The sequence below is a fragment of the Thalassophryne amazonica genome, chromosome 22 (genome assembly GCF_902500255.1).
Source record: "Thalassophryne amazonica chromosome 22, fThaAma1.1, whole genome shotgun sequence".
NCBI lineage: Eukaryota > Metazoa > Chordata > Actinopteri > Batrachoidiformes > Batrachoididae > Thalassophryne > Thalassophryne amazonica.
In genome coordinates, this window is record NC_047124.1 from 34,568,931 (window position 1) to 34,594,061 (window position 25,131).

Consider the following 25,131-nt stretch of genomic DNA (forward strand, 5'->3'; position numbering starts at 1 on the left):
CTCCTGTTTTTTGTGTGTCTGCTGTTTTCTTTGAATTTTCCTGTGAAGTTCTTCAGGCTTCAACATGTGATTGTATTTTCTGTTTAAGTTGTTTGATTCCAATCACCAAAGTCCTTTTATACATGGGTGATTCTTTAACTATGGGCACTATTGGCCTTGTAAATGTAATTTCCACCACACCATTGCCTTACAATATAAAGCGCCTTGGGACAACTGTTTGTTGTGATTTGGTGCTATATACATGTGCTCTGATGTCACTGTTTATCTCCATAGAAACTACCCAAACAATCTTTCATACAAACTGTTTAAAGGGACATTACAGTGTTGTGGTGGAAATTACGGCAATAGTGTGGGACAACTACATTTTGTTTAAAAAAATCACAACAGTTGTATGACATTAAATACCCCAATTATGTTTTGATTATTTTACTGATATTTTATTCAGAGATATTTTAAAACATTAGAAAAAACGTTTCTTTACCATTCATTTTTATCATTGAAGATCAAAAGTCTGGGTGTGGGACAAGCACAAAACGGCAATATTTGCATATAATGATGCTGAAAAAAGGTGAAAAAGTCATCATAGACTACTAGAACAAATTTCTTAACACACTTTCATTGTAAAGATAACTATAAAAGTGTGAAATTTCCCATTTTTTCTGTTTTTCATACAATATGATCAAAGGACATAATAAGTGCCCGTAGTCTAAGAATCACCCACATATTCCAGGCCTTTATGTGGCGCTGTAACGCTCCCACAAAAAATGGACAATAAAACACAGAGCATGAACATAACTGGTTTAAGTAGCTAATCAATGTATCAGAAGAAGCTACACTACAACGTGGCACACTGGGGAGGACGTCACAGACTGATTGAATCAGGAATTTTATCCAGTGTGGCTCCGCCTTTGACAGTTTTGGCCACGAGATCTTCTACTCCATCACTTGGTCCATGCTACTTGCTGCTGCATCCCGACTGTCCTGCTCTCGTGGGTTTCCTCCACCCAAACTCAGATTTCATCCTGCACCGGCCGGCGTCTTTCCTTTCCTCTGGCTTTGTTGTACTGAGATCTCAGGCTGCTCCCAAAGTCTGCCTGACCTGCTGTAACTGTCCTCACCAGCTCTCTGTGCTTCAGCCTGTTCAACTGCCTCCACATCCTTCCATTTCCTGCCTGTCTTCACCTGGATCCCTGCTGATGAGACTTTGTCATTAGAGTCTCTGTCCAGCATCATCTCTCAAATGGAGTTGTAGCTTTTTCTTCCTCCCATAAATGGTGATGCTGCTGACTCTGTGAGGCAGAACCAACCAGTGTGGCTCTTAACTGGCCTCCCAGTGATCGATCAGTGTGACTGATGGAAAAACATAACGTGTCTGACACCTTTCCCTTCCTCACAAGTATTGCTCAGGACATAAAGTCCTTCTTGGCTCAGTTGAGGTGGAGCTGGAGCTTTTCTGAAATGATGATGTCATAGCCCCGCCTCTGGAACCTCAGCTGATCATTATGAATGACATGTTGTTAACAGTGTAATTTTTGTCACTAGCAGAAAGCTGAAGAGATGAAGGATGGCTGTGGTTAATGGTGGGACCATAACTAATAAAATAATCACAGAAGATTTTTCTTCTTGGTGGAACAAAGTGGCAGCTTCCTCCAGCTTATGGTCCTTGAAAGCTCCAAAACTTGGAATGACATGAAAAAAATAAATAATTATCCAGGAAAAAAGAGAGAGAACACCCTAAATTTGAAAATCTGCATGATGGCAAAACACATTGTGCCATTACTTCAGGACTATAGATATATTAAAAAAAGTACTTTTTATCAAGTTATTTGTTTGATAGAACACTGAAAAAATATCTCATAGCAACACCCCTACAACACATCACTCGTAGCCTTTTAATATTTAACAATGTGGTTTAACTGAATAAAAACACTTTGTTTGACTCAGTGTTCCAAAGCTGGTTCATGAATCCTGTCTGAGGTGGAGAACAAACTGAACCTTTGCATGATGACACAAATCTTTTTCTTGTTGATTATTTTCTCTGCAGGTTGTCTGTCTGTAATCTGTCAGAGAGAAGCTGTGAAGTTCTGTCTTCAGTTCTCAGCTCTCAGTCCTCCAGTCTGACAGAACTGGACCTGAGTAACAACCAGCTGCAGGATTCAGGAGTGAAGCTGCTGTCTGCTGGACTGGAGAGTCCACACGGTCACCTGGACACTCTCAGGTCAGGATTTAGTTTCTGCTTCAAATGTTTCTCTGAATTCTAAACTGTTTCATCAGATTCAGATGCGAGTATTTTTTCTTGACTACAGATTTTAACAATGAGTCAGTGCAGCTGGAGTTGGATAAAGGGACGTCTTTCAGACCTCATGCTTTCAAGTGCATTCAGAGTTTCTTCAGTAGTTCAGGTTTACCTAAATTTAACAGTGTCTTCTGTTGGTAAAGTACAATCGTTGCAGTACAGCCAATGTACTGCAACGATTGTACTTTGCATTTGTCTGACACGTGTCAGAATAAAACAGGAAGGCGTGTTGTCAGGGCTGGACTGGCATCTGAAAAGGTCCCGGGCACTTTTTTATCACCTGAGGGCCCAGCGCCGTTATATATACGATATATATATATAGGCCTATATATGATGTCTGGAAGCATATGCTAAAGAAGAATGCATGTTTGCATTGCGCAGTTTCAACAATTGAAAATAAGTGCATCAGCCTACATTAAAGAGCCCACATAAAAAAAAATGCTTTTTCACTACTCACAAAAACCTTCTTCTTGGGGGAGATGGGCACAGCGTCAAAATGTTCATTTCATGTTAAAGTGACAAAGAAACACTGCTAGAGATGTCTTTTTATGGTATATACTAATTACAAATAAGACAAATAAGGCCTACGGGGGGGGGGGGGGGGGGGGGGGGAGGAGAGAGAGAGAGAGAGGCAAAGGAAAGAAAGAGAACAGCAATTTGTGCTCTGAGGGAGACAGAAAGCAGAGGTGAGGTCAGATATGTTAGATTCATTGCATACGGGGGGCGGGCCTTCGAGAACCAAGGAATTTCACTGGACAAGCCCAATGTGCCTCAGGAGAAGCATCCAATGGGCCACTATGTGTCAATTTTTACCGTTGCAATCAATAAAAACTATAATTATACGAGGGCTATTAGACAAGTAACCGACCTTATTATTTTTTTCAAAAACCATATGGATTTGAATCACGTGTGATTACATCAGACATGCTTGAACCCTCGTGGGCATGCGAGAGTTTTTTCACGCCTGTCAGTTACGTCATTCGCCTGTGGGCAGTCTTTGAGTGAGGAGTGGCCCACCCTCTTGTCGTTTTTTCATTGTTTAGGAATGGCTCAGAGACTGCTGCTTTGTTTGATAAAATTTTTTTCAAAAACTGTAAGGCACAACTGAGTGGACACCATTCGATAAATTCAGCTGGTTTTCGGTGAAAATTTTAACGGCTGATGAGAGATTTTGGTCTGTTAGTGTCCCTTTAAGGACGGCCCACGACTCCTGATGGCAATCTGCGCTCCGAGGAGGCATCATCTCGCTGTTTCAAGCTGAAAACTTCCACATTTCAGGCTCTGTTCACCCAGGTCATCGTCAGAGAACAGAGAAGTTTCAGAAGAGGTCGGCATGAGGAGTTTATGCGGACATTCCACTGTTAAAGGAGATTTTGTAATGAAAGAACGTGCGGGCAGAGTCGCATGTCGGGCCGGACCCGACCGCGGGGGGTCGCCACAGGAAAAACACCTCAGTTGGAAACCTTAACGGACAAGTTGGAACATGCCCAGCTGTTAAACAATTTCTCAGATACTCATTTGTTGAAAGCCATCAAAAGCCGCCTGAATTTTACAAATGGTTTTCAACACGGAGGTGTTTTTTTAATAAAACTGCCGGTTAGTTTTCTAATAGACCATGTATACATTGACTAAATATGCGGTACAATGAGCTCAACTTTTGTTCATAATCAGCTTCTTATCACTGGTAATGACGCGGCATTCCTCTCACTCATTCTCGCAGACTTCAATAGCGAAGCAAAGAGTGCAGCAAAACGAGACGAGTCATTGGATAAATGCTGGGCTTTGTCCCGCCCATCGATCGCTCAGCGTCTATGTGGCAGTGGGCGGGCCTCGGCTGGCCCGGACGCTCAGCTTCTGCATGATGATTGGATGATCTGCCTGAGGCTGAATCACTTTTTGATTGACAGCGAAATGAGCGAATCAGCGATCCTTTGGTGTAAACATCCGTGGGAGCATTTTCATTCTGTTGAGTTGAACCGGAGACTTTCCTAATCCTCTTAGCGGCATTTTCTTTGTTAAAAACGACTAGCGACAAATCGAGCTTCTATTTCTGGTGGGGGTTTTTTTGTTTGTAGCTGCTTGTGTCCACCGTCATAAAGCACTCTAGCTACACTGCATTGGCTAGTAGCTACTCGCAAGTGTTGAGATGAATTCTAACCTCAATCTCTTCCTGCTGGGTCACATCTCTCTCCGTCTCCTCCTGCTCACTCTGCTCCTCTCGCTCTGACAACCGTCTCCTCGTCCTCACTCTCCACCATCTGTGCTCTTGACGCCGGTCCCGACCCGGGCTAGTTTGAAATGACGGACCGGTGGCCCCACTACACGTCCTGAACCCGAGGTCGAGCTTTGCTGCGTCGTCTTTTAATTTGTTTTCTTTTTTCCTTTCGCTTCTCAGCTCCACTCTTGCTTCTCCATTTTGCGCACAACTCTCCGTTCAACACTCGAGCTCGGACCGAATAGCCAAAACTTTGAGTGATGACTTTGGTCAGGTGGGGGCCTGTAGGGAGGGGCGGGCCTTTGAGAAACAATGAATTTCATTGGACTAGCCCAATGTGCCTCAGGAGAAGTATCCAATGGGCCACTATGTGTCATTTTTTTACCACGCAATCAATAAAAATTATAATTATATACATATATTATTTAATGACAGATCCGAGGGGACCCAAAATACGCGAGGGCCCGGCGGGATTTGCCCGGTACGCCAGATAGTCAGTCCAGCCATGCGTGTTGTTATGAAAGCAATACTTTATTGCACTGCTGATTTTCTGACACTATTGAAACAACAGAAATCATAACTTGCATTAATTGGTGTTTAGGATTGGTGGGATGAATGGTGTGCACACTACACATGCACCCCACAAAATGAAAATAGTGGGGGCATGATTGGAGGTTATCAGCCATTAAATAATCTGTTTGGATTATTCTTTGTCCTTTATGAAACAACAGAATGAGTCTGCTTTCAGCTGAACCTTTTCAAATCAAATCAAATCAATTTTATTTATATAGCGCCAAATCACAACAAACAGTTGCCCCAAGGCGCTTTATATTATAAGGCAAAGCCATACAATAATTACGGAAAAACCCCAATGGTCAAAACGACCCCCTGTGAGCAAGCACTTGGTGACAGTGGGAAGGAAAAACTCCCTTTTAACAGGAAGAAACCTCCAGCAGAACCAGGCTCAGGGAGGGGCAATCTTCTGCTGGGACTGGTTGGGGCTGAGGGAGAGAACCAGGAAAAAGACATGCTGTGGAAGACAGCAGAGATCAGTCACTAATGATTAAATGCAGAGTGGTGCATACAGAGCAAAAAGAGAAAGAAACAGTGCATCATGGGAACCCCCCAGCAGTCTAAGTCTATAGCAGCATAACTAAGGGATGGTTCAGGGTCACCTGATCCAGCCCTAACTATAAGCTTTAGCAAAAAGGAAAGTTTTAACATAATGATGACTGTGAAGATAAAAGCAGAGATTTTATTTAGCAGCACAAACAAGCACACAGTCATTGAGTTTGTTTTCAGAAGGTGCCAGAACTTGTCACTCTGTTTCTTGTCCTGTGGTGTGTCTCATTTGTCACAGTTCATCTCGTAGCACCTGCAGTGCGCTGTACGCCATCTTGTGGTAGAAAACTGTTTTCAAAGTTGTAAACAGTTGTTATTGCAATAATTTTATTTATTATTTGACATGGAAAAGGTTCTTAATTTGATCAAACAACAGTCATTAAACTTTGGAATGAACAGCATTTTGTACGCACAGGCACTGAAATATTGCTGGATAAAACGACAAGTAAATGTAGAAACAAAGAGTTACATCAGGAATGTGAAAAGTGCTCTTGAATGGTGTGCAGCAGCCGCAAACCAACCACCAATTAATGTTTGATTGAATTGCTCCCAGCACATTACTGTGAACATCAAATACAATTAATTATTTGGTTTGACAGGGAAGATGTTAGGAATGAGAGGTTTTGAACCCCAAATGCAAAGGCAGATCAGTGACAAAACCCAGGTGATTTATTACAGTTAAAGTGGATATGACACTTAAAGACAACATAGTCTTATTACATGTAACAAAGGTTATATAATTCGGTCAACCTAAGCGTTTTGGGAAAATGGATGCAGTTCTCCCGTTATATATAACATTTGAACGTCCCGCCACTGAAAAATGTGCACGCCCCCTTAACAGCTTCCCGCTGAGCACCAAGCCGAAAATACGTCACAGGCTGTAGACCGTATCAGCTCGCGTGCCTGGCGGCCGTTGTTTACACTTTTTTTTTAGCGGCAGAAACTTTGATTAAACACAGCTCTCAGGGACTTGTTTGACCATATGCCTGACCAGTGTGTAGCAGCATATTGCACAAACACAAGGACGAAAAGTTTTAGCCTTTTCAAGTCCAGACAGATTGATCAAAAGCTGCGGTGTTGTGTGATGCACGAAATGTCCGGCTGCCGCTCGCACACACGCATTTGCTCCTGACAGCAGAAACTTTCCTCTACCGTCTCCATGTTCTCACTGCTCACAGGAACACATAAAATGTCAACCCCAAATAATATGCTCACAATAATCTTGCAGCATGTAAACACAGTGGCGGCATGAAAACACGACGGCGGAATGTAAACACAACGGCGGCATGAAACACGGCAGCGGCAACACGGCAGCGTCATGTAAACACGACGGCGGCATGAAAACACGGCGCCGGCATGAAAACACGGCGGCGGCAACACGGCAGCGGCATGAAAACACGACGGCGGCATGAAAACACGACGGCGGCATGTAAACACGACGGCGGCGGCATGAAAACACGACGACGGCATGTAAACACGAAGGTGGCAACACGGCGGCGGCATGTAAACATGACGTAATTAGAGTAATTAGAGTGTTATAAACAGCAGCAACAAAAATCAAAGCCTCCCTTACCATTCAATATTCTGCAGCCTTTCAAAATCCATCGGAATTGGCACGTCTCTTGCCTCTGCTTTGGCTCCGGCATGAACACTGTCAGCATTATTTTCGCTGCCAGAATACTCCTGGTTTGAATGTTCGTCCGAAAGATACGGCTCCAATATGTAGGGTCTAATCACTGCTGCGACATCCTCAAGATCCGAGTCAGAAGTAATCCACACTTGAAGAGGAGTCAGAAAAGTTCTTGATCTCGTCAGAGTCTGAGGTCCATCTGTTCCTGTTGTTAATCTAACAAAGACGGGACTCTACATTCTGTGACGTCACGGCATCACGTGACCGCTGATGGAACGCTACCAGTGCGCTTTCCAACAAACACACTTTTGAGAAACTGTACAAACTTTATTTCTCAGTGATAATAATTAAAAGCACTTTGAACTTACTATACTGTATGTATATTTTGATATTTATATCAGTTTTAGCTCATTTTTTAGGTGTCATATCCTCTTTAAAGTGAGAACTAACAAAAGCTTCCAAGTGGAATTAAGAAAACTGTGAGAGAATCAGGATTCAAAAAGGTAAAAGAGAACACAATACTTGTCAGAGGGGAAAATCAGAAAGCGTGAGACACAAGAGATGAAGTGAAGAGGATGAAGGCGAAGCGGGAGGAGGACAACGGGTGCACAGGGTGGAAAACACACAAGCAAGTGCACAGTACTTCATCCATCCACACACAGGCACAATAGTCACAGAAAGTAAAAAGTGCAACAGGAAGAAAACCAGATAAACAGAGAGGACTCAGAGGAGGAACAGATCTAATCAATACACACGAGGCAGATGACTAGAGGGTGAAATTAAACATGCAACAGACTAGAAAGGAACACGAACATAACAATCCTTAAAAGACCCCCAGTCGGGCGGAACAACTACAGAAACAAACACTTTCAGATTTGACTCAGTGTTCTAAAGGAGTAAGTCCTACATTGGTCCTGAGATCTGTTTGTGTCGGTGCTTATCTCTGGATTCCATAATGTCTAGTGGATAAGAGTCGACAGCTCCCTGTGGACGGGACGTCAGTTACTTCCCCAGCCAGGGCCAGAACCCATTTACAGCTGGGTGGACTGAGACAAAATGGTAAATGGACTGAATTTATATAGTGCTTTACCATCTGCATCAGACGCTCAAAGCACTTTACAATAATGCCTCACATTCACCCCGATGTCAGAGTGCTGCCATACAAGGCACTAAGTACACACCAGGAGCAACTAGGGGATTAAGGATTTTGCCCAAGGCCCCTTTGTGGGATTTGAACCAGGGATCCCCTGGTCTCAAGCCCAACACTTAACCACTTAACCATCACCTCCCCTTGAAAGATTATGTCTTGTCCAAGGACACAGACAGATAAAGTGAGTGGGACTCAAATGCAGGTTTACATATTGACAGTCCAGCTCCTTATCCACTCAGCTACCTGCTCTACAGTGTTCCACAGCTGGTTTATGAATCCTGTCTGAGGTGGAGAACAAACTGAACCTTTACATGACGACACAAATCTTTTTCTTGTTGATTATTTTCTCTGCAGGTTGTCTGTCTGTAATCTGTCAGAGAGAAGCTGTGAAGTTCTGTCTTCAGTTCTCAGCTCTCAGTCCTCCAGTCTGACAGAACTGGACCTGAGTAACAACCAGCTGAAGGATTCAGGAGTGAAGCTGCTGTCTGCTGGACTGGAGAGTCCACACTGTCACCTGGACACTCAGGTCAGGATTTAGTTTCTGCTTCAAATGTTTCTCTGAATTCTAAACTGGTTCATCAGATTCAGATGAGTATTTATTCTTGAGTACAGTTTTTGACAATGAGTTGGTGAAGTTGGAGAAAGGGACTTCTTTCACACCTCATGCTTTTAAGGGCATGAAGAATTTCTTCAGGAGTTGGGGTTTGCCTAAATTCAACAATGTCTTCTGTTGGTAAATGACTGATCACTTCCTCCTCCACGATTGGGTTGATGTTCAAGAGATCCTCAAAACATTCTTTCCATTGAGCACTGATGTTATCTCTGGTCTTCAGCAGGTTCAGGCCTTCCTGGCTTTGAAGAGGTCCTTGTCCTTTGGTGCAGGGGCCGTAGATTACTTTGGTCACATTGAAAAAGCTTCTGCTCACCGTATTTAACACATGAGGGGATGTAATCTGTGCACCTCATCATGATGAGGTGCACATAAAGACATCAAATACAAAGTACAATGATGCAGTGCAGCACACTGCATCATTGTACTTTGTATTTGTCTGACACAGTTGTATCAGAATAAAACAGGAATGTGTGTTGTTATGAAGGCAAAACTTTATTTCACTGCTGATTTTCTGACACTCTTGAAACAACAGAAATCATGACTTACATTAATTGCTCTTTAGGATCGGTGGGATGAATGGTGTGCACAATACACATGCACCCCAACAAAATGAAAATAGTGGTGGAGATGATTGTAGGTTATCAGCCATGAAATATCTATTTGGGTTATTATCTGCCATTTATGAAACAACAGAATGAGTCTGCTTTCAGCTGAACCTTTTAACGTGATGATGACTGTGAAGATAAAAGCAAAGATTTTATTTAGCAGCACAACAAGCACACAGTCACACCATTGTTGAGTTTGTTTTCAGAAGGTGCCAGAACTTGTCACTTGGTGTTTTTTGTCCTGTGGTGTGTCTCATTTGTCACACTTCATCTTGTAGCACCTGCAATGTGCTGCTCACCATCTTGTGGTAGAAAACTGTTTTCAAAGTTGGAAACAAAAAGTTGTTTTGGAAAAACACTTATAAATTTTTTTATTTTATTTTATTTATTTTTTTTTGACATGGAAAAGGTTCTTAATTTGATCAGACAACACTCAGGGTGAAGAGCAAAATGGATGAACATTGTACTTTGGTAAGAACAGCATTTTGTATGCAAATGCACTGAAATATATACACACACACACACACACACACACACACACACACACACACACACACACACACACACAGTATTGCTTGTTAAAAATGACAAGTAAATGTAGAAACAAATGGGACCAGGAACGGGAGGTTTCGAACCCCAAATGCAAAGGCAGACTCAGATGGATCAGTGACAAAACCCAGGTGATTTATTACAGTTAACAGAACTGGACCTGAGTAACAACCAGCTGCAGGATTCAGGAGTGAAGCTGCTGTCTGCTGGACTGGAGAGTCCACACTGTCACCTGGACACTCTCAGGTCAGGATTTAGTTTCTGCTTCAAATGTTTCAAAATGTTTCTCTGAATTCTAAACTGTTTCATCAGATTCAGTTTCACATCAACACTCAGATACAGTAGTGTTCAGAATAATAGTAGTGCTATGTGACTAAAAAGATTAATCCATGTTTTGAGTATATTTCTTATTGTTACATGGGGAACAAGGTACCAGTAGATTCAGTAGATTCTCACAAATCCAACAAGACCAAGTTTTCATGATATGCACACTCTTAAGGCTATGAAATTGGGCTATTAGTAAAAAAAGTAGAAAAGGGGGTGTTCACAATAATAGGAGCATCTGCTGTTGACCCTTCAAACTGCTTTTTTAGCAATCCTGTGAATCACTAAACTAGTATTTAATTGTATAACAACAGTTTTTCATGATTTCTTCACATCTGCGAGGCATTAATTTTATTGTTTTGGAACCAAGATTTTACTGGTTTACTAGTGTGCTTGGGGTCATTGTCTTGTTGAAACACCCATTTCAAGGGTATGTCCTCTTCAGCATAAGGCAACATGACCTCTTCAAGTATTTTGACATATCCAAACTGATCCATGATACCTGGTATGTGATATATAGGCCCAACACCATAGTAGGAGAAACATGCCCATATCATGATGCTTGCACCACCATGCTTCACTGTCTTCACTGTGAACTGTGGCTTGAATTCAGAGTTTGGGGGTCGTCTCACAAACTGTCTGCGGCCCTTGGATCCAAAATTTTACTCTCATCAATCCACAAAATATACCTCCATTTCTCTTTAGGCCAGTTGATGTGTTCTATGGCAAATTGTAACCTCTTCTGAACATGTCTTTTATTTAACAGAGGGACTTTGCGGGGGATTCTTGCAAATAAATTAGTTTCACACAGGCGTCTTCTAACTGTCACAGCACTTACAGTTAACTCCAGACTGTCTTTGATCATCCTGGAGCTGATCAATGGGTGAGCCTTTGCCATTCTAGTTATTCTTCTATCCATTTTGATGGTTGTTTTCCATTTTCTTCCACGCGTCTCGTTTTTTTTGTCCATTTTAAAGCATTGGAGATCATTGTAGATGAACAGCCTATAATTTTTTTTGCACCTGCGTATAAGTTTTCTCCTCTCCAATCAACCTTTTAATCAAACTATGCTGTTCTTCTGAACAATGTCTTGAACGTCCCATTTTCCCCAGGCTTTCAAAGAGAAAAGCATGTTCAACAGGTGCTGGCTTCATCCTTACATAGGGGACACCTGATTCACATCTGTTTGTTCCACAAAATTGATGAACTCACTGACTGAATGCCACACTACTATTATTGTGAACACCCCCTTTTCTACTTTTTTTTTACTAATAGCCCAATTTCATAGCCTTAAGAGTGTGCATATCATGAATCCTTGGTCTTGTTGGGTTTGTGAGAATCTACTGGTACAGTCACTTGCCCAGTTCCGGATCACTGCTGTAGTTTTTGCGCCGCTGTTTCTCGTAATCAGCACAAATAAGCTAATACTTGGTACCAATGGAAAGACTGATGTTTTGTCTACAAATGACCACAAGCTCGACCGGATCCAGCCATCCTTCTGATCAGCAGAGGAATCAAAACATCCCGGTGTCTCCGGTGTGCACGCGTTTTCTGACACTCATTCCTGCAAGTTTTAAAGTAACAATCTCTAAAACGTAGCAAAGGTGAGTTAACCATTCAGTGTTTTTGGTTCTAGAGTGGGAAAATACTTACTTACTTGGGTAGAAAATGTTAGTGTGTCATGTCTTGCTGTTTAATTGCTGCGCACATTTATCTCCGATGCGAACATTTGCCAGTTGTAGATCACTGAAGCAGCAGCCTCGTGTCTGTAGTTGTGAGCCTTGTGGACTTTGGGGGTCATCTCAACATCACAATTGGGCATGAATGTGGGGGCCTTTACTTTTTAATTCTGGAGAAATCTTACCTCCACACTTCATTTTTTGCTCGTAAAAACGTATAACGGCGCCTTTTGAAACTAAGTAAATTCTCATTTAATAAGTAGAATTTCTATCATTTTGTGTTCAAAACACATTCTCGGGCACAGTGTGTATCATTCTGCATTAGAAGGGCTCCAGCCAGATGCCAGGAATGAACCCAAAGTGACACAGAGTGTTGTGATCCAGAATCGGGCAAAGTGATCCATTTCTGGCAAATATTTGCACCACACATAATGTGGCTTCACACTTTAAGTAGAAGGGCTACTCCACCCAGACTTTTTCAGCTAGATAACATCCAAATACCCAATACAACAATACACAATAAAGGATATTCAGTTGCATTATGGCTCCGTATAGCGGGACTTAAAAAAAAGTTATCCGGAACTGAGGAACAACCGTCTGTACCTTGTTTCCCATGTAACAATAATAAATATACTCAAAACCTGGATTAATCTTTTTAGTCACATAGCACGACTATTATTCTGAACTCTACTGTATGTCGTCTGAACCAGAACTAAAGAACAGGTGGGACACTCTTCTCCTTCTTCTCTCAAAGTGATGGTTATAGAGGTGATCCTAAAACCTCCTGGAGGAGGAGACCAATTTAAAATCCTCTGAGAAATGTTTTGGATCAGTAGACTTAAGGTCACAACTTTTCCTGGACTGAAAGTCGAATGTGACGTTTGTCTGTTTTTGTGATTTGTGGACTCACATTGATGTGTATTTTAAATAGTTTTTTCTTTCTTTCTTTCTTCCTTGTGTGTCTCTTTATAAACTCTGAACTTTAAAATGTTCTGTTGTTCGGTGTGTTTTTAGTTTCTCTATACCTATTTGCTGATCCTCTTGTCAGTCATGTGACCTGTGACACACTAGTAAAGCTCCACCCCTCTAACACCCATGGGTGCCTTTTTAAACCTTTCTTTCCTTCCTGGTTTTGTGCTAACATCTTTGCAGTGTTTCGGTCCGTGTTTTTAATTAGTTTGTCATGTTTAATTAAAGGCTTTCGATATGTTTTTCTTTAACAGAGTGTTTTTGTTATTTTTTCTTGTTGGTATTTTAACCAAACCCACAACAAAAGAGCACCTGTTGGAAAGTAAACAGGACTGAAATCATCTAGTATTATATTGAGGGTTTAGAAATTGAGCTGCGTTCACATTACGAGCTGAAGTGACTTGAATCTCACCTTTGTTTTTTGTGTGCCTGTGTGATGTAGTGTACACTTGAACAAATTTCAGTATATATGTACTTAATGTAATTTTTTAACCCTCACCACATAACCTGGTTGTTTAACATATACAATTAATTGTATTTTACAGTATATTCTGTTTAATATTTAAACAACTGAGGTATGTTCGGCTGGTTTACCAAACTAGAGTTAGTGAATATAGCAGAGTGTGAATGTGCCAAATCAAATGATTTTATGTGAGATTTGAATTCCTTACTGTTTTATAAGCCGTCTGAACATCTCAAGTTTAATTTATGTGTTTTTCCTGTTACCTTCCTTTGTGTTTGTGATCAGAGATCAGATTCAGTTGAGTTCATTCTGCTTTCTATGTCATTACTGGTGATGTGACGGCTGTGAGATCAGATAATAGTCACTTACAAACAGAAAAAAAAAAAAGATTCAGGAACAAATCAATCAATCAATCAATTTTTTTTTTATATAGCGCCAAATCACAACAAACAGTTGCCCCAAGGCGCTTTATATTGTAAGGCAAGGCCATACAATAATGATGTAAAACCCCAACGGTCAAAAACGACCCCCTGTGAGCAAGCACTTGGCTACAGTGGGAAGGAAAAACTCCCTTTTAACAGGAAGAAACCTCCAGCAGAACCAGGCTCAGGGAGGGGCAGTCTTCTGCTGGGACTGGTTGGGGCTGAGGGAGAGAACCAGGAAAAAGACATGCTGTGGAGGGGAGCAGAGATCGATCACTAATGATTAAATGCAGAGTGGTGCATACAGAGCAAAAAGAGAAAGAAACAGTGCATCATGGGAACCCCCCAGCAGTCTACGTCTATAGCAGCATAACTAAGGGATGGTTCAGGGTCACCTGATCCAGCCCTAACTATAAGCTTTAGCAAAAAGGAAAGTTTTAAGCCTAATCTTAAAAGTAGAGAGGGTGTCTGTCTCCCTGATCTGAATTGGGAGCTGGTTCCACAGGAGAGGAGCCTGAAAGCTGAAGGCTCTGCCTCCCATTCTACTCTTACAAACCCTAGGAACTACAAGTAAGCCTGCAGTCTGAGAGCGAAGCGCTCTATTGGGGTGATATGGTACTACGAGGTCCCTAAGATAAGATGGGACCTGATTATTCAAAACCTTATAAGTAAGAAGAAGAATTTTAATTCTATTCTAGAATTAACAGGAAGCCAATGAAGAGAGGCCAATATGGGTGAGATATGCTCTCTCCTTCTAGTCCCCGTCAGCACTCTAGCTGCAGCATTTTGAATTAACTGAAGGCTTTTAGGGAACTTTTAGGACAACCTGATAATAATGAATTACAATAGTCCAGCCTAGAGGAAATAAATGCATGAATTAGTTTTTCAGCATCACTCTGAGACAAGACCTTTCTGATTTTAGAGATATTGCGTAAATGCAAAAAAGCAGTCCTACATATTTGTTTAATATGCACTTTGAATGACATATCCTGATCAAAAATGACTCCAAGATTTCTCACAGTATTACTAGAGGTCAGGGTAATGCCATCCACAGTAAGGATCTGGTTAGACACCATGTTTTCTAAGATTTGTGGGGCCAAGTACAATAACTTCAGTTTTATCTGAGTTTAAAAGCAGGAAATTAGAGGTCATCCATGTCTTTATGTCTGTAAGACAATCCTGCAGTTTAGCTAATTGGTGTGTGTCGTCTGGCTTCATGGATAGATAAAGCTGGGTATCATCTGCGTAACAATGAAAATTTAAGCAATACCGTCTAATAATACTGCCTAAGGGAAGCATATATAAAGTGAATAAAATTGGTCCTAGCACAGAACCTTGTGGAACTCCATAATTAACTTTAGTCTGTGAAGAAGATTCCCCATTTACATGAACAAATTGTAATCTATTAGACAAATATGATTCAAACCACCGCAGCGCAGTGCCTTTAATACCTATGGCATGCTCTAATCTCTGTAATAAAATTTTATGGTCAACAGTATCAAAAGCAGCACTGAGGTCTAACAGAACAAGCACAGAGATGAGTCCACTGTCCGAGGCCATAAGAAGATCATTTGTAACCTTCACTAATGCTGTTTCTGTACTATGATGAATTCTAAAACCTGACTGAAACTCTTCAAATAGACCATTCCTCTGCAGATGATCAGTTAGCTGTTTTACAACTACCCTTTCAAGAATTTTTGAGAGAAAAGGAAGGTTGGAGATTGGCCTATAATTAGCTAAGATAGCTGGGTCAAGTGATGGCTTTTTAAGTAATGGTTTAATTACTGCCACCTTAAAAGCCTGTGGTACATAGCCAACTAACAAAGATAGATTGATCATATTTAAGATCGAAGCATTAAGTAATGGTAGGGCTTCCTTGAGCAGCCTGGTAGGAATGGGGTCTAATAAACATGTTGATGGTTTGGATGAAGTAACTAATGAAAATAACTCAGACAGAACAATCGGAGAGAAAGAGTCTAACCAAATACCGGCATCACTGAAAGCAGCCAAAGATAACGATACGTCTTTGGGATGGTTATGAGTAATTTTTTCTCTAATAGTTAAAATTTTGTTAGCAAAGAAAGTCATGAACTCATTACTAGTTAAAGTTAATGGAATACTCAGCTCAATAGAGCTCTGACTCTTTGTCAGCCTGGCTACAGTGCTGAAAAGAAACCTGGGGTTGTTCTTATTTTCTTCAATTAGTGATGAGTAGAAAGATGTCCTAGCTTTACGGAGGGCTTTTTTATAGAGCAACAGACTCTTTTTCCAGGCTAAGTGAAGATCTTCTAAATTAGTGAGACGCCATTTCCTCTCCAACTTACGGGTTATCTGCTTTAAGCTACGAGTTTGAGAGTTATACCATGGAGTCAGACACTTCTGATTTAAAGCTCTCTTTTTCAGAGGAGCCACAGCATCCAAAGCTGTCTTCAATGAGGATGTAAAACTATTGACGAGATACTCTATCTCCCTTACAGAGTTTAGGTAGCTACTCTGCACTGTGTTGTTATATGGCATTAGAGAACATAAAGAAGGAATCATATCCTTAAACCTAGTTACAGCGCTTTCTGAAAGACTTCTAGTGTAATGAAACTTATTCCCTACTGCTGGGTAGTCCATCAGAGTAAATGTAAATGTTATTAAAAAATGATCAGACAGAAGGGAGTTTTCAGGGAATACTGTTAAGTCTTCTATTTCCATACCATAAGTCAGAACAAGATCTAAGATATGATTAAAGTGGTGGGTGACTCATTTACTTTTGAGCAAAGCCAATAGAGTCTAATAATAGATTAAATGCAGTGTTGAGGCTGTCATTCTCAGCATCTGTGTGGATGTTAAAATCGCCCACTATAATTATCTTATCTGAGCTAAGCACTAAGTCAGACAAAAGGTCTGAAAATTCACAGAGAAACTCACAGTAACGACCAGGGTGGACGATAGATAATAACAAATAAAACTGGTTTTTGGACTTCCAATTTGGATGGACAAGACTAAGAGACAAGCTTTCAAATGAATTAAAGCTCTGTCTGGGTTTTTGATTAATTAATAAGCTGGAATGGAGATTGCTGCTAATCCACCGCCCCCGGCCCGTGCTACGAGCATTCTGACAGTTAGTGTGACTCGGGGGTGTTGACTCATTTAAACTAACATATTCATCCTGCTGTAACCAGGTTTCTGTTAGGCGAATAAATCAATATGTTGATCAATTATTAGATCATTTACAACAGGGACTTACACAATTGATCCACATAGTCAAACAAGATGATCCTTCTGTTGCTACACCATAGTCAATATGACTGATGGTTGACAACAGATATAATATGTAAGAAAATGGTGAGACCACTTTTCACCTTTTAAAATGCAGAAATGTTTTAGGTGGTTTTACAAACATCAAGCTAAATATTGAGATAAATATGCACCTTAATAAAAGAGCTAATTGATCCTCCCTAAAAGACAGATTAATAAAGTATCTAATGACAGACATTCAAATTTGCAATTCATGAATGTTTTGTATAAGAGTTATATTGTAGCCTGCAGTCTTTTGATGTCAATTTCAATTGCAATTTCAAGGGCACTTCTAAAATATTTATAATAATAACAAAGTAAGGAAAAATGGCCATTTGTGCAAAATGTTTTACGTTTATTGGGGGGGGTGAGCTCGGAAGGGGGGTCCCGAAATAATTCAGTGTAGAACCGCCACTGCGGGCATGCACAATATTACGGAAATATGCCATATTCCATGTCTCATACGTTCTGCATTTGCAGGACATAAGTTGCAGGTAAGTTATGCAATTGACAGACGTTTCTTGCAGTTAAATCATAAATCGAAATACATCCATTGATGGCTGAAAGGTGCAGTCCTCATGCAACAGACCAATCACAAACAGTAATATAAAGTCTTAATCTTACCTGTTTGTTTGAGTCAGATTCATCATCACAGCCTGATGAAACATTTGTCAACATAAGCATTGTGATTTTGGAAAACAACATCTAAAAATACAAATTCCTTGTCCTGGCTGAAGAATGTAGTGTTTTAAGCAAGTCCCTCTGTGGTTTTTCTGCTCTAGCTGCATCTTCAGCTGCAATGAACCAGAGGATGTCGGGCTCTTTGCACCACAAAGTTGAAAATCACAGCACCTCATTTATTCAACTCGGCATCTATCACAGCCATCAGTCAACTCTTTCTGTGATGTAAATAAATCCCATGATCCACCTTGGCAAAAAATACATTTAAAAATGTTAATACTCTGTTTGTTGTGTGGGCCGCCAGAAGAGGAGGTACTGCTGGCCCACCACCAGAGGGCGCCCTGCCTGAAGTGCGGGCTTCAGGCACGAGAGGGCGCTGCCGCCACGGACACAGCCGGGAGTGACAGCTGTTACTCATTATTTCCTGACAGCTGTCACTCATTCTTCATCATCTCACTCCATAAAACCCAGACATCATCTCCACCTCATCGCCGAGATATCATACTTCTTTGGAGGTAATATACTCAGCCGTTTGTGTTTTACACATCAATCTGTATATTGTGAGTCTTTGCAGGAGTACCTGTTATCCTCTGTCTGCGGGAGCTGATTGAGTGCTGGACGGCACTCTTTTCCCCTGAGGAATCACTGCGGTACTCAGCAAGATATTGAGTGAGAGGTGGAGGTGGCATTCCCACGTTATTGTTACTGGGTGTACACACACCCACCTTGACTGTCTTTGTTCTCGCCAGCAGTACCAGATCCGACAGTCGGGGACGGTGATCACGGTGAATTCGGGACTTGGCGGCTCCAGTATTCACCAGGTTCGGTGGCGGCGGAAATCGTGTGGTTCCGGCTCTTCTCAGGACAGACGGTCTTCTATCCTCGAGCCTTGCCCACACGTCACCTTTGTAATTTGACTGTAATTATATTCTGAGATTGTCTGTATTTCATTGTGCACATTTCACAACATTAAATTGTTACTTTTTGGCTCATCTATTGACCGTTCATTTGCGCCCCCTGTTGTGGGTCCGTGTCACTACACTTTCACAACACTGGCATCTGTCAATATTTAAAGGACATGTTGCATGTGTTTAACATCCCAGTTAGCAAGACAACATAAAATTATTAATGACTGTAAGTCTTTCTGCACACAAATGCTAATGATCGCTGATGTATTTGTATTTTTCAGGCTTGTCTGTGAAAGAAAAAGTCAAGGACTGTTTGTCAAATAACTGGCTTTTTAATATGAAGTAACTTTCTGTGCCAATCAGGTAACAGAAAGGTGACAGCCAGGGCTGTCGAACAGTACATTTAGTTAAAGGAGCTATATCATGCTTTCTTCACCCCCCACGAGTCAACTATGTGCATATTTATCATATTGTAATATCCTCGCTGCAGTGAGTTAGCCAAGGACCATGGTTCTCTTTCAGAGCTTTTATTTTTAACACACCAAAGACAACAGAGTTGCTGTTGCAGCCACAACTCACGCTGACGACACCTTCTTTTTTCTCTTTTTTCTCTTCCTCCTCACCACACCCTCACTCCCCCTCCCAACTCGAGAACAGTTAACCCTTGCGTGACAACGTGAACATTAGAACTATGATCATTACACTGCCCCCCCCTTTATGAAGCCCCTCGCCCTCGAGGGGTCAACAAATAATCCCCAAACCGTGGAGGTCTCCGTCTCTGTCTTTGTGGCCTGCGTGGGGCTGGCCCACGCTCATTCCCAGATGGCAGCAGAGACATAGTGGATGTCACTGGAAATGGGACTGGGGAATCTGGTCCTGCTGAGCGTTCTGGGCTACAGAGTGGGGCAGAACTTTGTTCAAATGAAGGGAGAGCCCCTCCCCTATAGGGTGCCAATCTATCCCGGTGGAGGGCTACTTTCCTGCCCTTTGGGGGCACCTGAACCCTATAAACCACCTCCCCGACACGCTCTAGCACCCTGCATGGGCCAACCCAGTGACTGTCCAGTTTTGGACAACGCCCCTTCTTACGTTTGGGCGAATAGACCCAAACCAGTTCACTGGCCGTAAAACTTCTGCCCTTGCTCCTCAAATCGTAATTCCTCTTTTGTCTCATGCCAGCCTTCTCCAGCTGGTCCCTGGCAAACGTGTGGGCTATCTTGAGACGATCTTGCAGCTTTCTTGCATACTCCGGCCCTGGTGGGTCCCGTGTTGTGTCTGGTGGCCGCCCAAAAACCAGCTCAGCTGGTGTCCGGATTTCCTAGCCAGCATCAGCATGGCAGGGGTACAGTTTGTAGAGCTCTGGACAGCAGAGCGGTAGGCCATCAAAACCAGGGGAATGTGTCTGTCCCAGTCGTGCTGGTGGGTGGCAGTAAGGATTGCTAGCTGCTGCTGCATTGTGCGGTTAAAACGCTCCACTAACCCGTCACTCTGTGGATGTAATGGTGTGGTGCGTGTTTTCTGCACATTCAACCCGGTCACACAAAGCTGTGAAAACCTTGGACTCGAAGTTCCGGCCCTGGTCACTGTGGATTATGTCAGGTGTTCCAAACCGGCTGAACATGCCCTCCAACAGGGCGTCTGCCACTGTTTCTGCTTCTTGATCCGGCAGAGCATAAGCTTCTGGCCATTTTGTAAAGTAGTCCATCGCACAGAGCACATACTTATTTCCTCTGTCAGACACTGGAAAGGGGCCCATGATGTCCACCGCTACCCTCTCCATGGGCTCCCCAACTGCTTGCTGCTGTAGAGGGGGCCCGGGACTGATCAAGGGGTCCTTATAGGCTGCACAATCATCGCAGCGCCGACAGAAATCCTCGACATCACGGCGATGCTGACCCCAGTAGAACCCCTGGTGCAGCCGACGGAGGGTCTTAGTACTCCCGAAGTGTCCTGAGCCTGTGCCCCCATGGCACGCCTTCAGCACTATCTGTCTAAGGGTTCTGGGGACCACTACCTGCCATCTCTCTTCCCCTGTGGCAGGCTCCTTCCATGCTCGCTGGAGTACCCCATCTAGCATGCGTAACATGCTAAACTTACTCCACAGGCCCTTAACAGTCCCCGACCGGCCCATCACCCCCTCCCAGGATGGTCTGACCCCGCTTTGGACCCACTGCCGCACACATTTCAACTCTTTGTCGTTTTCCTGCTGAGAGGCCCAATCCGCAGCCCCAACAACCTCTAGAGAGCAGCATGTTTGTTCAGCAGCCAACCCCACCCCCCTGAGTTCCATTTCCCTGGCATCCCTGCGGTCGCAGTAGCTGCAACCGTCCACTTGCACATGGACGCCGGGACAGGCATCAGCATTGGCGTGCTGGGCCCCTGGTCGATGCACGACACTGAAGTGAAAAGACTGCAACTCCTCCAGCCACCTTGCAACCTGGCCTTCCGGCTCCCTGAAAGATACCAGCCACTGAAGGGCTGCATGATCAGTCCTGATTGTGAAGGGCACGCCACATAAATAATACTTGAAGTGCCGGGCAGCCAAAACAACAGCAAGAAGCTCACGTCTGTTCACACAATAGCGTCTCTCACTATTATTGAAAACACGGCTGAAATATGCCACCACCCGCTCCCCTTCAGGACCCACCTGCGCCAATACTGCTCCCATTCCCACATCACTGGCATCCGTATCCAGCAAGAATGGCAAAGTGGGATCCGGTGTGATGAGAACAGGGGCATTTGTGAGAGCTTGCTTAAGGGTAGAAAATGCCTCTTGGCAGTTTGGTGACGGAAAAGAGGGGCTCCAATGCAGGAAAAACCCTTCACGAACCTCCGATAGTAAGAGGCCAGCCCGAGAAAACTCTTGAGCTGCTTCTGGTTATCTGGGGCTGGCCAGTCCCAGATAGCCTGAATTTTCACCTGGAGCGTGCTGATGCCTTCGCTGCTCACTTTGTGGCCAAGGAACTCCACCTCCCGCTGCATAAAGTGACACTTCTCCGGGTGCAACTTCAACCCGGCAGCAGCAATCCTTCCCAGCACCAGCCTCAGGGAGTCCAGCGCAGCCTCGAAGGACCTCCCATGGACGAGGACATCGTCCAGGTACACTAAGCACTCCTGTCGAGGAACCTTGGCCAGAACATTGTCCATAAGCCTCTCGAATGTCCCAGGCGCGTTACACAGTCAAAAGCTGAGAACCTTGAACTGCCAATGTCCCCTGGTGGTGCTGAATGCTGTCTTTGGCCTGGATTCCTGGGTGATGGGCACCTGCCAATACCCACTGCGCAGGTCCAGTGAAGAGAACCATGAGGAGCCGGACACCAAATCCAGGGTCTCATCAACTCGGGGAAGGGGGTAACAGTCTTTTTTTGTCACCTTGTTTAGGGGCCTATAATCCACGCAAAACCTCCACCTTGAGCTATTCTTTTTAGGGACCATGACCACAGCCGAAGACCATGGGCTGTCTGAGGGCTCGATTATGCCCGCCTCCAGCATGGCTTGAACCTCACGATCAGCAGCCTCCTGTCGAATCATAGGCAAGCGACGGGGTCGCACTTTGATGGGCTGTGCATCCCCAGTGTCAATGTTGTGCTCCGCCAGGTGTGTGAGGCCCACTTCATTGTCACTGAGTGCAAAAATGTCCTTAAATTCCCACAGAACCCGCCACAGTTCTACCTGCTGCCGTTCATCCAGACCAACGCAGCTTCCTTGCCAGATACCCCGGATGGCCTCCCCGCGATCCACTGGGGCAAGCAGCGGAGCTAAAACATCTGCAGACAGCACAGCTGGGGTGAGTGGTGTGGACGGGCTGGGCTGGATCTCATCCAGATGAGGAGTGGCTAGCTAGAGGTGGGTGCCGCCGGGAGAACCTGATTGTAGTGCGGGATTAGTGGGGTAGTCTACCCTCCCGGCAAGATGAGCATACCTGCCCCGAGGTCCACTACACACCCTGTGCTTCTGAGAAAGTCCAGGCCCAAGACACATGGGTCTTTCACCTCAGCCACCCATGCCGAAAAGTCACTGCCAAACTCCCTACTGTGAAAACAAACGTTCCTCTGCCCTTCATTTCAGCCGTCTGACCAGTCACTGTCCGCAGCCTTACTGACGTCGGCTCTAGAACGGACCCTTCTGGGACGACATCAGGTCTCACCAATGTGGCAGTAGATCCCGTATCCACGAGGGCTGGGCAGGAAACATTTCCAATCAGCACAGGAACATGGCAGCGGTCACCCACCTCTGTCCAGCCCACAGTCTCTACCGCATCAGCATGCGGATCCCGGTGAATGGTTGACGGGGTCCGTGTCATCCGGGCTACACGGATCCTTTCCCGTTTCCCTGCTGACCTTTAGTTTCTGGATAGCGACGGAGCATGTGTCCTGGCTTGCCACACCCCCAACAGACAGCAGGCAGGTTGTGTTGCACTCCGCTCACACTAGGTCCCACTGACAGATTTTTCACAGCACGTTACCAGCTCCTCTACCCACACCGGTCTCTGTTCTGGCAGCTCTTTCACAGTGGTAGCCATCACTGGTGTAGGTGTTGACGGCTTTATGGCACAGGGTGGCGACCTCCCTCTCTAGGGCCAGTTCAAGCGCCTCAGCTAGTGTCACGGGTGGGCGAGCTGTACGTGTAAGCGCAGCTCCACAGGTGTCAGGGCATGGATGAACTGGTCACAGACTAGCTCATTCAGGATTGTGCTTGGCATTCCTTCATATGCGCGTCTGCCCAAGCTCTCAATCTCATGTGCCAGGGATCGCAGGGGCTCATCCGGCCGCCTGACACGGTGTTTAAACTCACACCGCAGGGAGTCTTTCAGATTAAAAAGTCCAAAGCGTCTCTGCAGAGCTCCGACCAACATAGAGTAGTCCCCTCTCTCCTCTGGGGTCAGGAGCAGGAGGCAGTCTGCAGCTTCCTCTGTCAATGAAAGTGCCAGCTGCACGGCTTTAATCTTCTCAGACCAGCCCGCAGTGGCTGCTAACAGTTCGAACTGTGCCCGGTAAGCTTCCCAGCTCCCTCTGCCGGAGAACAGCGGTGTCGTGGAGCGGGTGACAAAGAGCTGCTGGGCACCGCCATCTTTGTTAGTCTCAGGTCCCGCGCTGCATTCAAGAGTGGGCTGCATGGCGTCCCGACGGTGGGTAACAGTGCTGTCCAGCCGCTGTGAACTCCAGCACTCCGAGGCAATCACGGTGTTTTCTGGAATGTCTATTGCGCATTCATCGGCCTCCTTCTTTACCTGCAGCCGGGCACTCGAGCTAGAGGACATCTTCTCCCCCCGCTTAAAGCAGTGGCTCATGCAGTGGGCAAATTCCGAGCTTCTGACACCAATGTAATATCCTCGCTGCAGTGAGTCAGCCAAGGACCATGGTTCTCTTTCAGAGCTTTTATTTTTAACACACCAAAGACAGCAGAGTTGCTGTTGCAGCCACAACTCACGCTGACGACACCTTCTTTTTTCTCTTTTTTCTCTTCCTCCTCACCACACCCTCACTCCCCCTCCCAACTCGAGAACAGTTAACCCTTGCGTGACAACGTGAACATTAGAACTATGATCATTACAATATTATCTTGCCTTTGGCACAATGGAGTGCTCATTTGTTGTGTAATATTAGTAGTTTTGGGGCTTTCGTTTTCATACACGGAAGAAAGACGCTTAGTTTGGCTAAAGCCCTCCCTCTCCCAGTGTGGGTGCCGCCCACTTCATGACGTCGTGCCTGAGCCGGTACACGCACTGCTTAGCGCCGCCCACAACAGTTTGTCAACAATTTACTAAAGGTGGATGACCGTATTGTGGAGCCGTATGTTCTACTAGATCCACAATCCGATACTGATGTTGAAGTTCACGAGTGTTGAAGTTCACCAGAGCGGCAGACCATAACTTCCTGGAGGGGTGTGTCCACGACCATTGTGACGCAACGATGGCAATCGGCTCATTTTCTCTACCGCCGGCGGGGCTAAGACTAACTGCTGGATCCAGCAGGATTGCTCAAACAAGCATAAATGAAACTAAAAACCACTTTGGGGGTACTTTTTATGAGGAATTAGCCATGTAAGAAGGTAAAAAACTCAAAAGTTGATTTTGCATGATATAGCTCCTTTAAAACAGAATATTTAGTAAAACATGCAATATTCATCATTTTGACATATTTTATTCCTCTCAGTCTGAGTGTTAGCAAGTGCATGTCTGAAAGACATGTCACTCAACAATTCGCAGCATTTTTCGGCA

At 44.1% G+C, this 25,131-nt stretch overlaps 1 protein-coding gene across 5 annotated transcripts in view; it reads left to right on the forward strand.

Moving 5' to 3' along the window:
• LOC117503794 (NACHT, LRR and PYD domains-containing protein 3-like) overlaps positions 1-25,131 on the forward strand; it is a 354,710-nt gene that overhangs the window by 317,438 nt on the left and 12,141 nt on the right. For all 5 annotated transcript variants that reach the window (XM_034163046.1, XM_034163047.1, XM_034163048.1 and 2 more), the window contains one exon: positions 2,045-2,218. In XM_034163046.1, the coding sequence (XP_034018937.1) occupies positions 2,045-2,218 (174 nt within the window). The remainder of the gene's footprint in view (positions 1-2,044; positions 2,219-25,131) is intronic.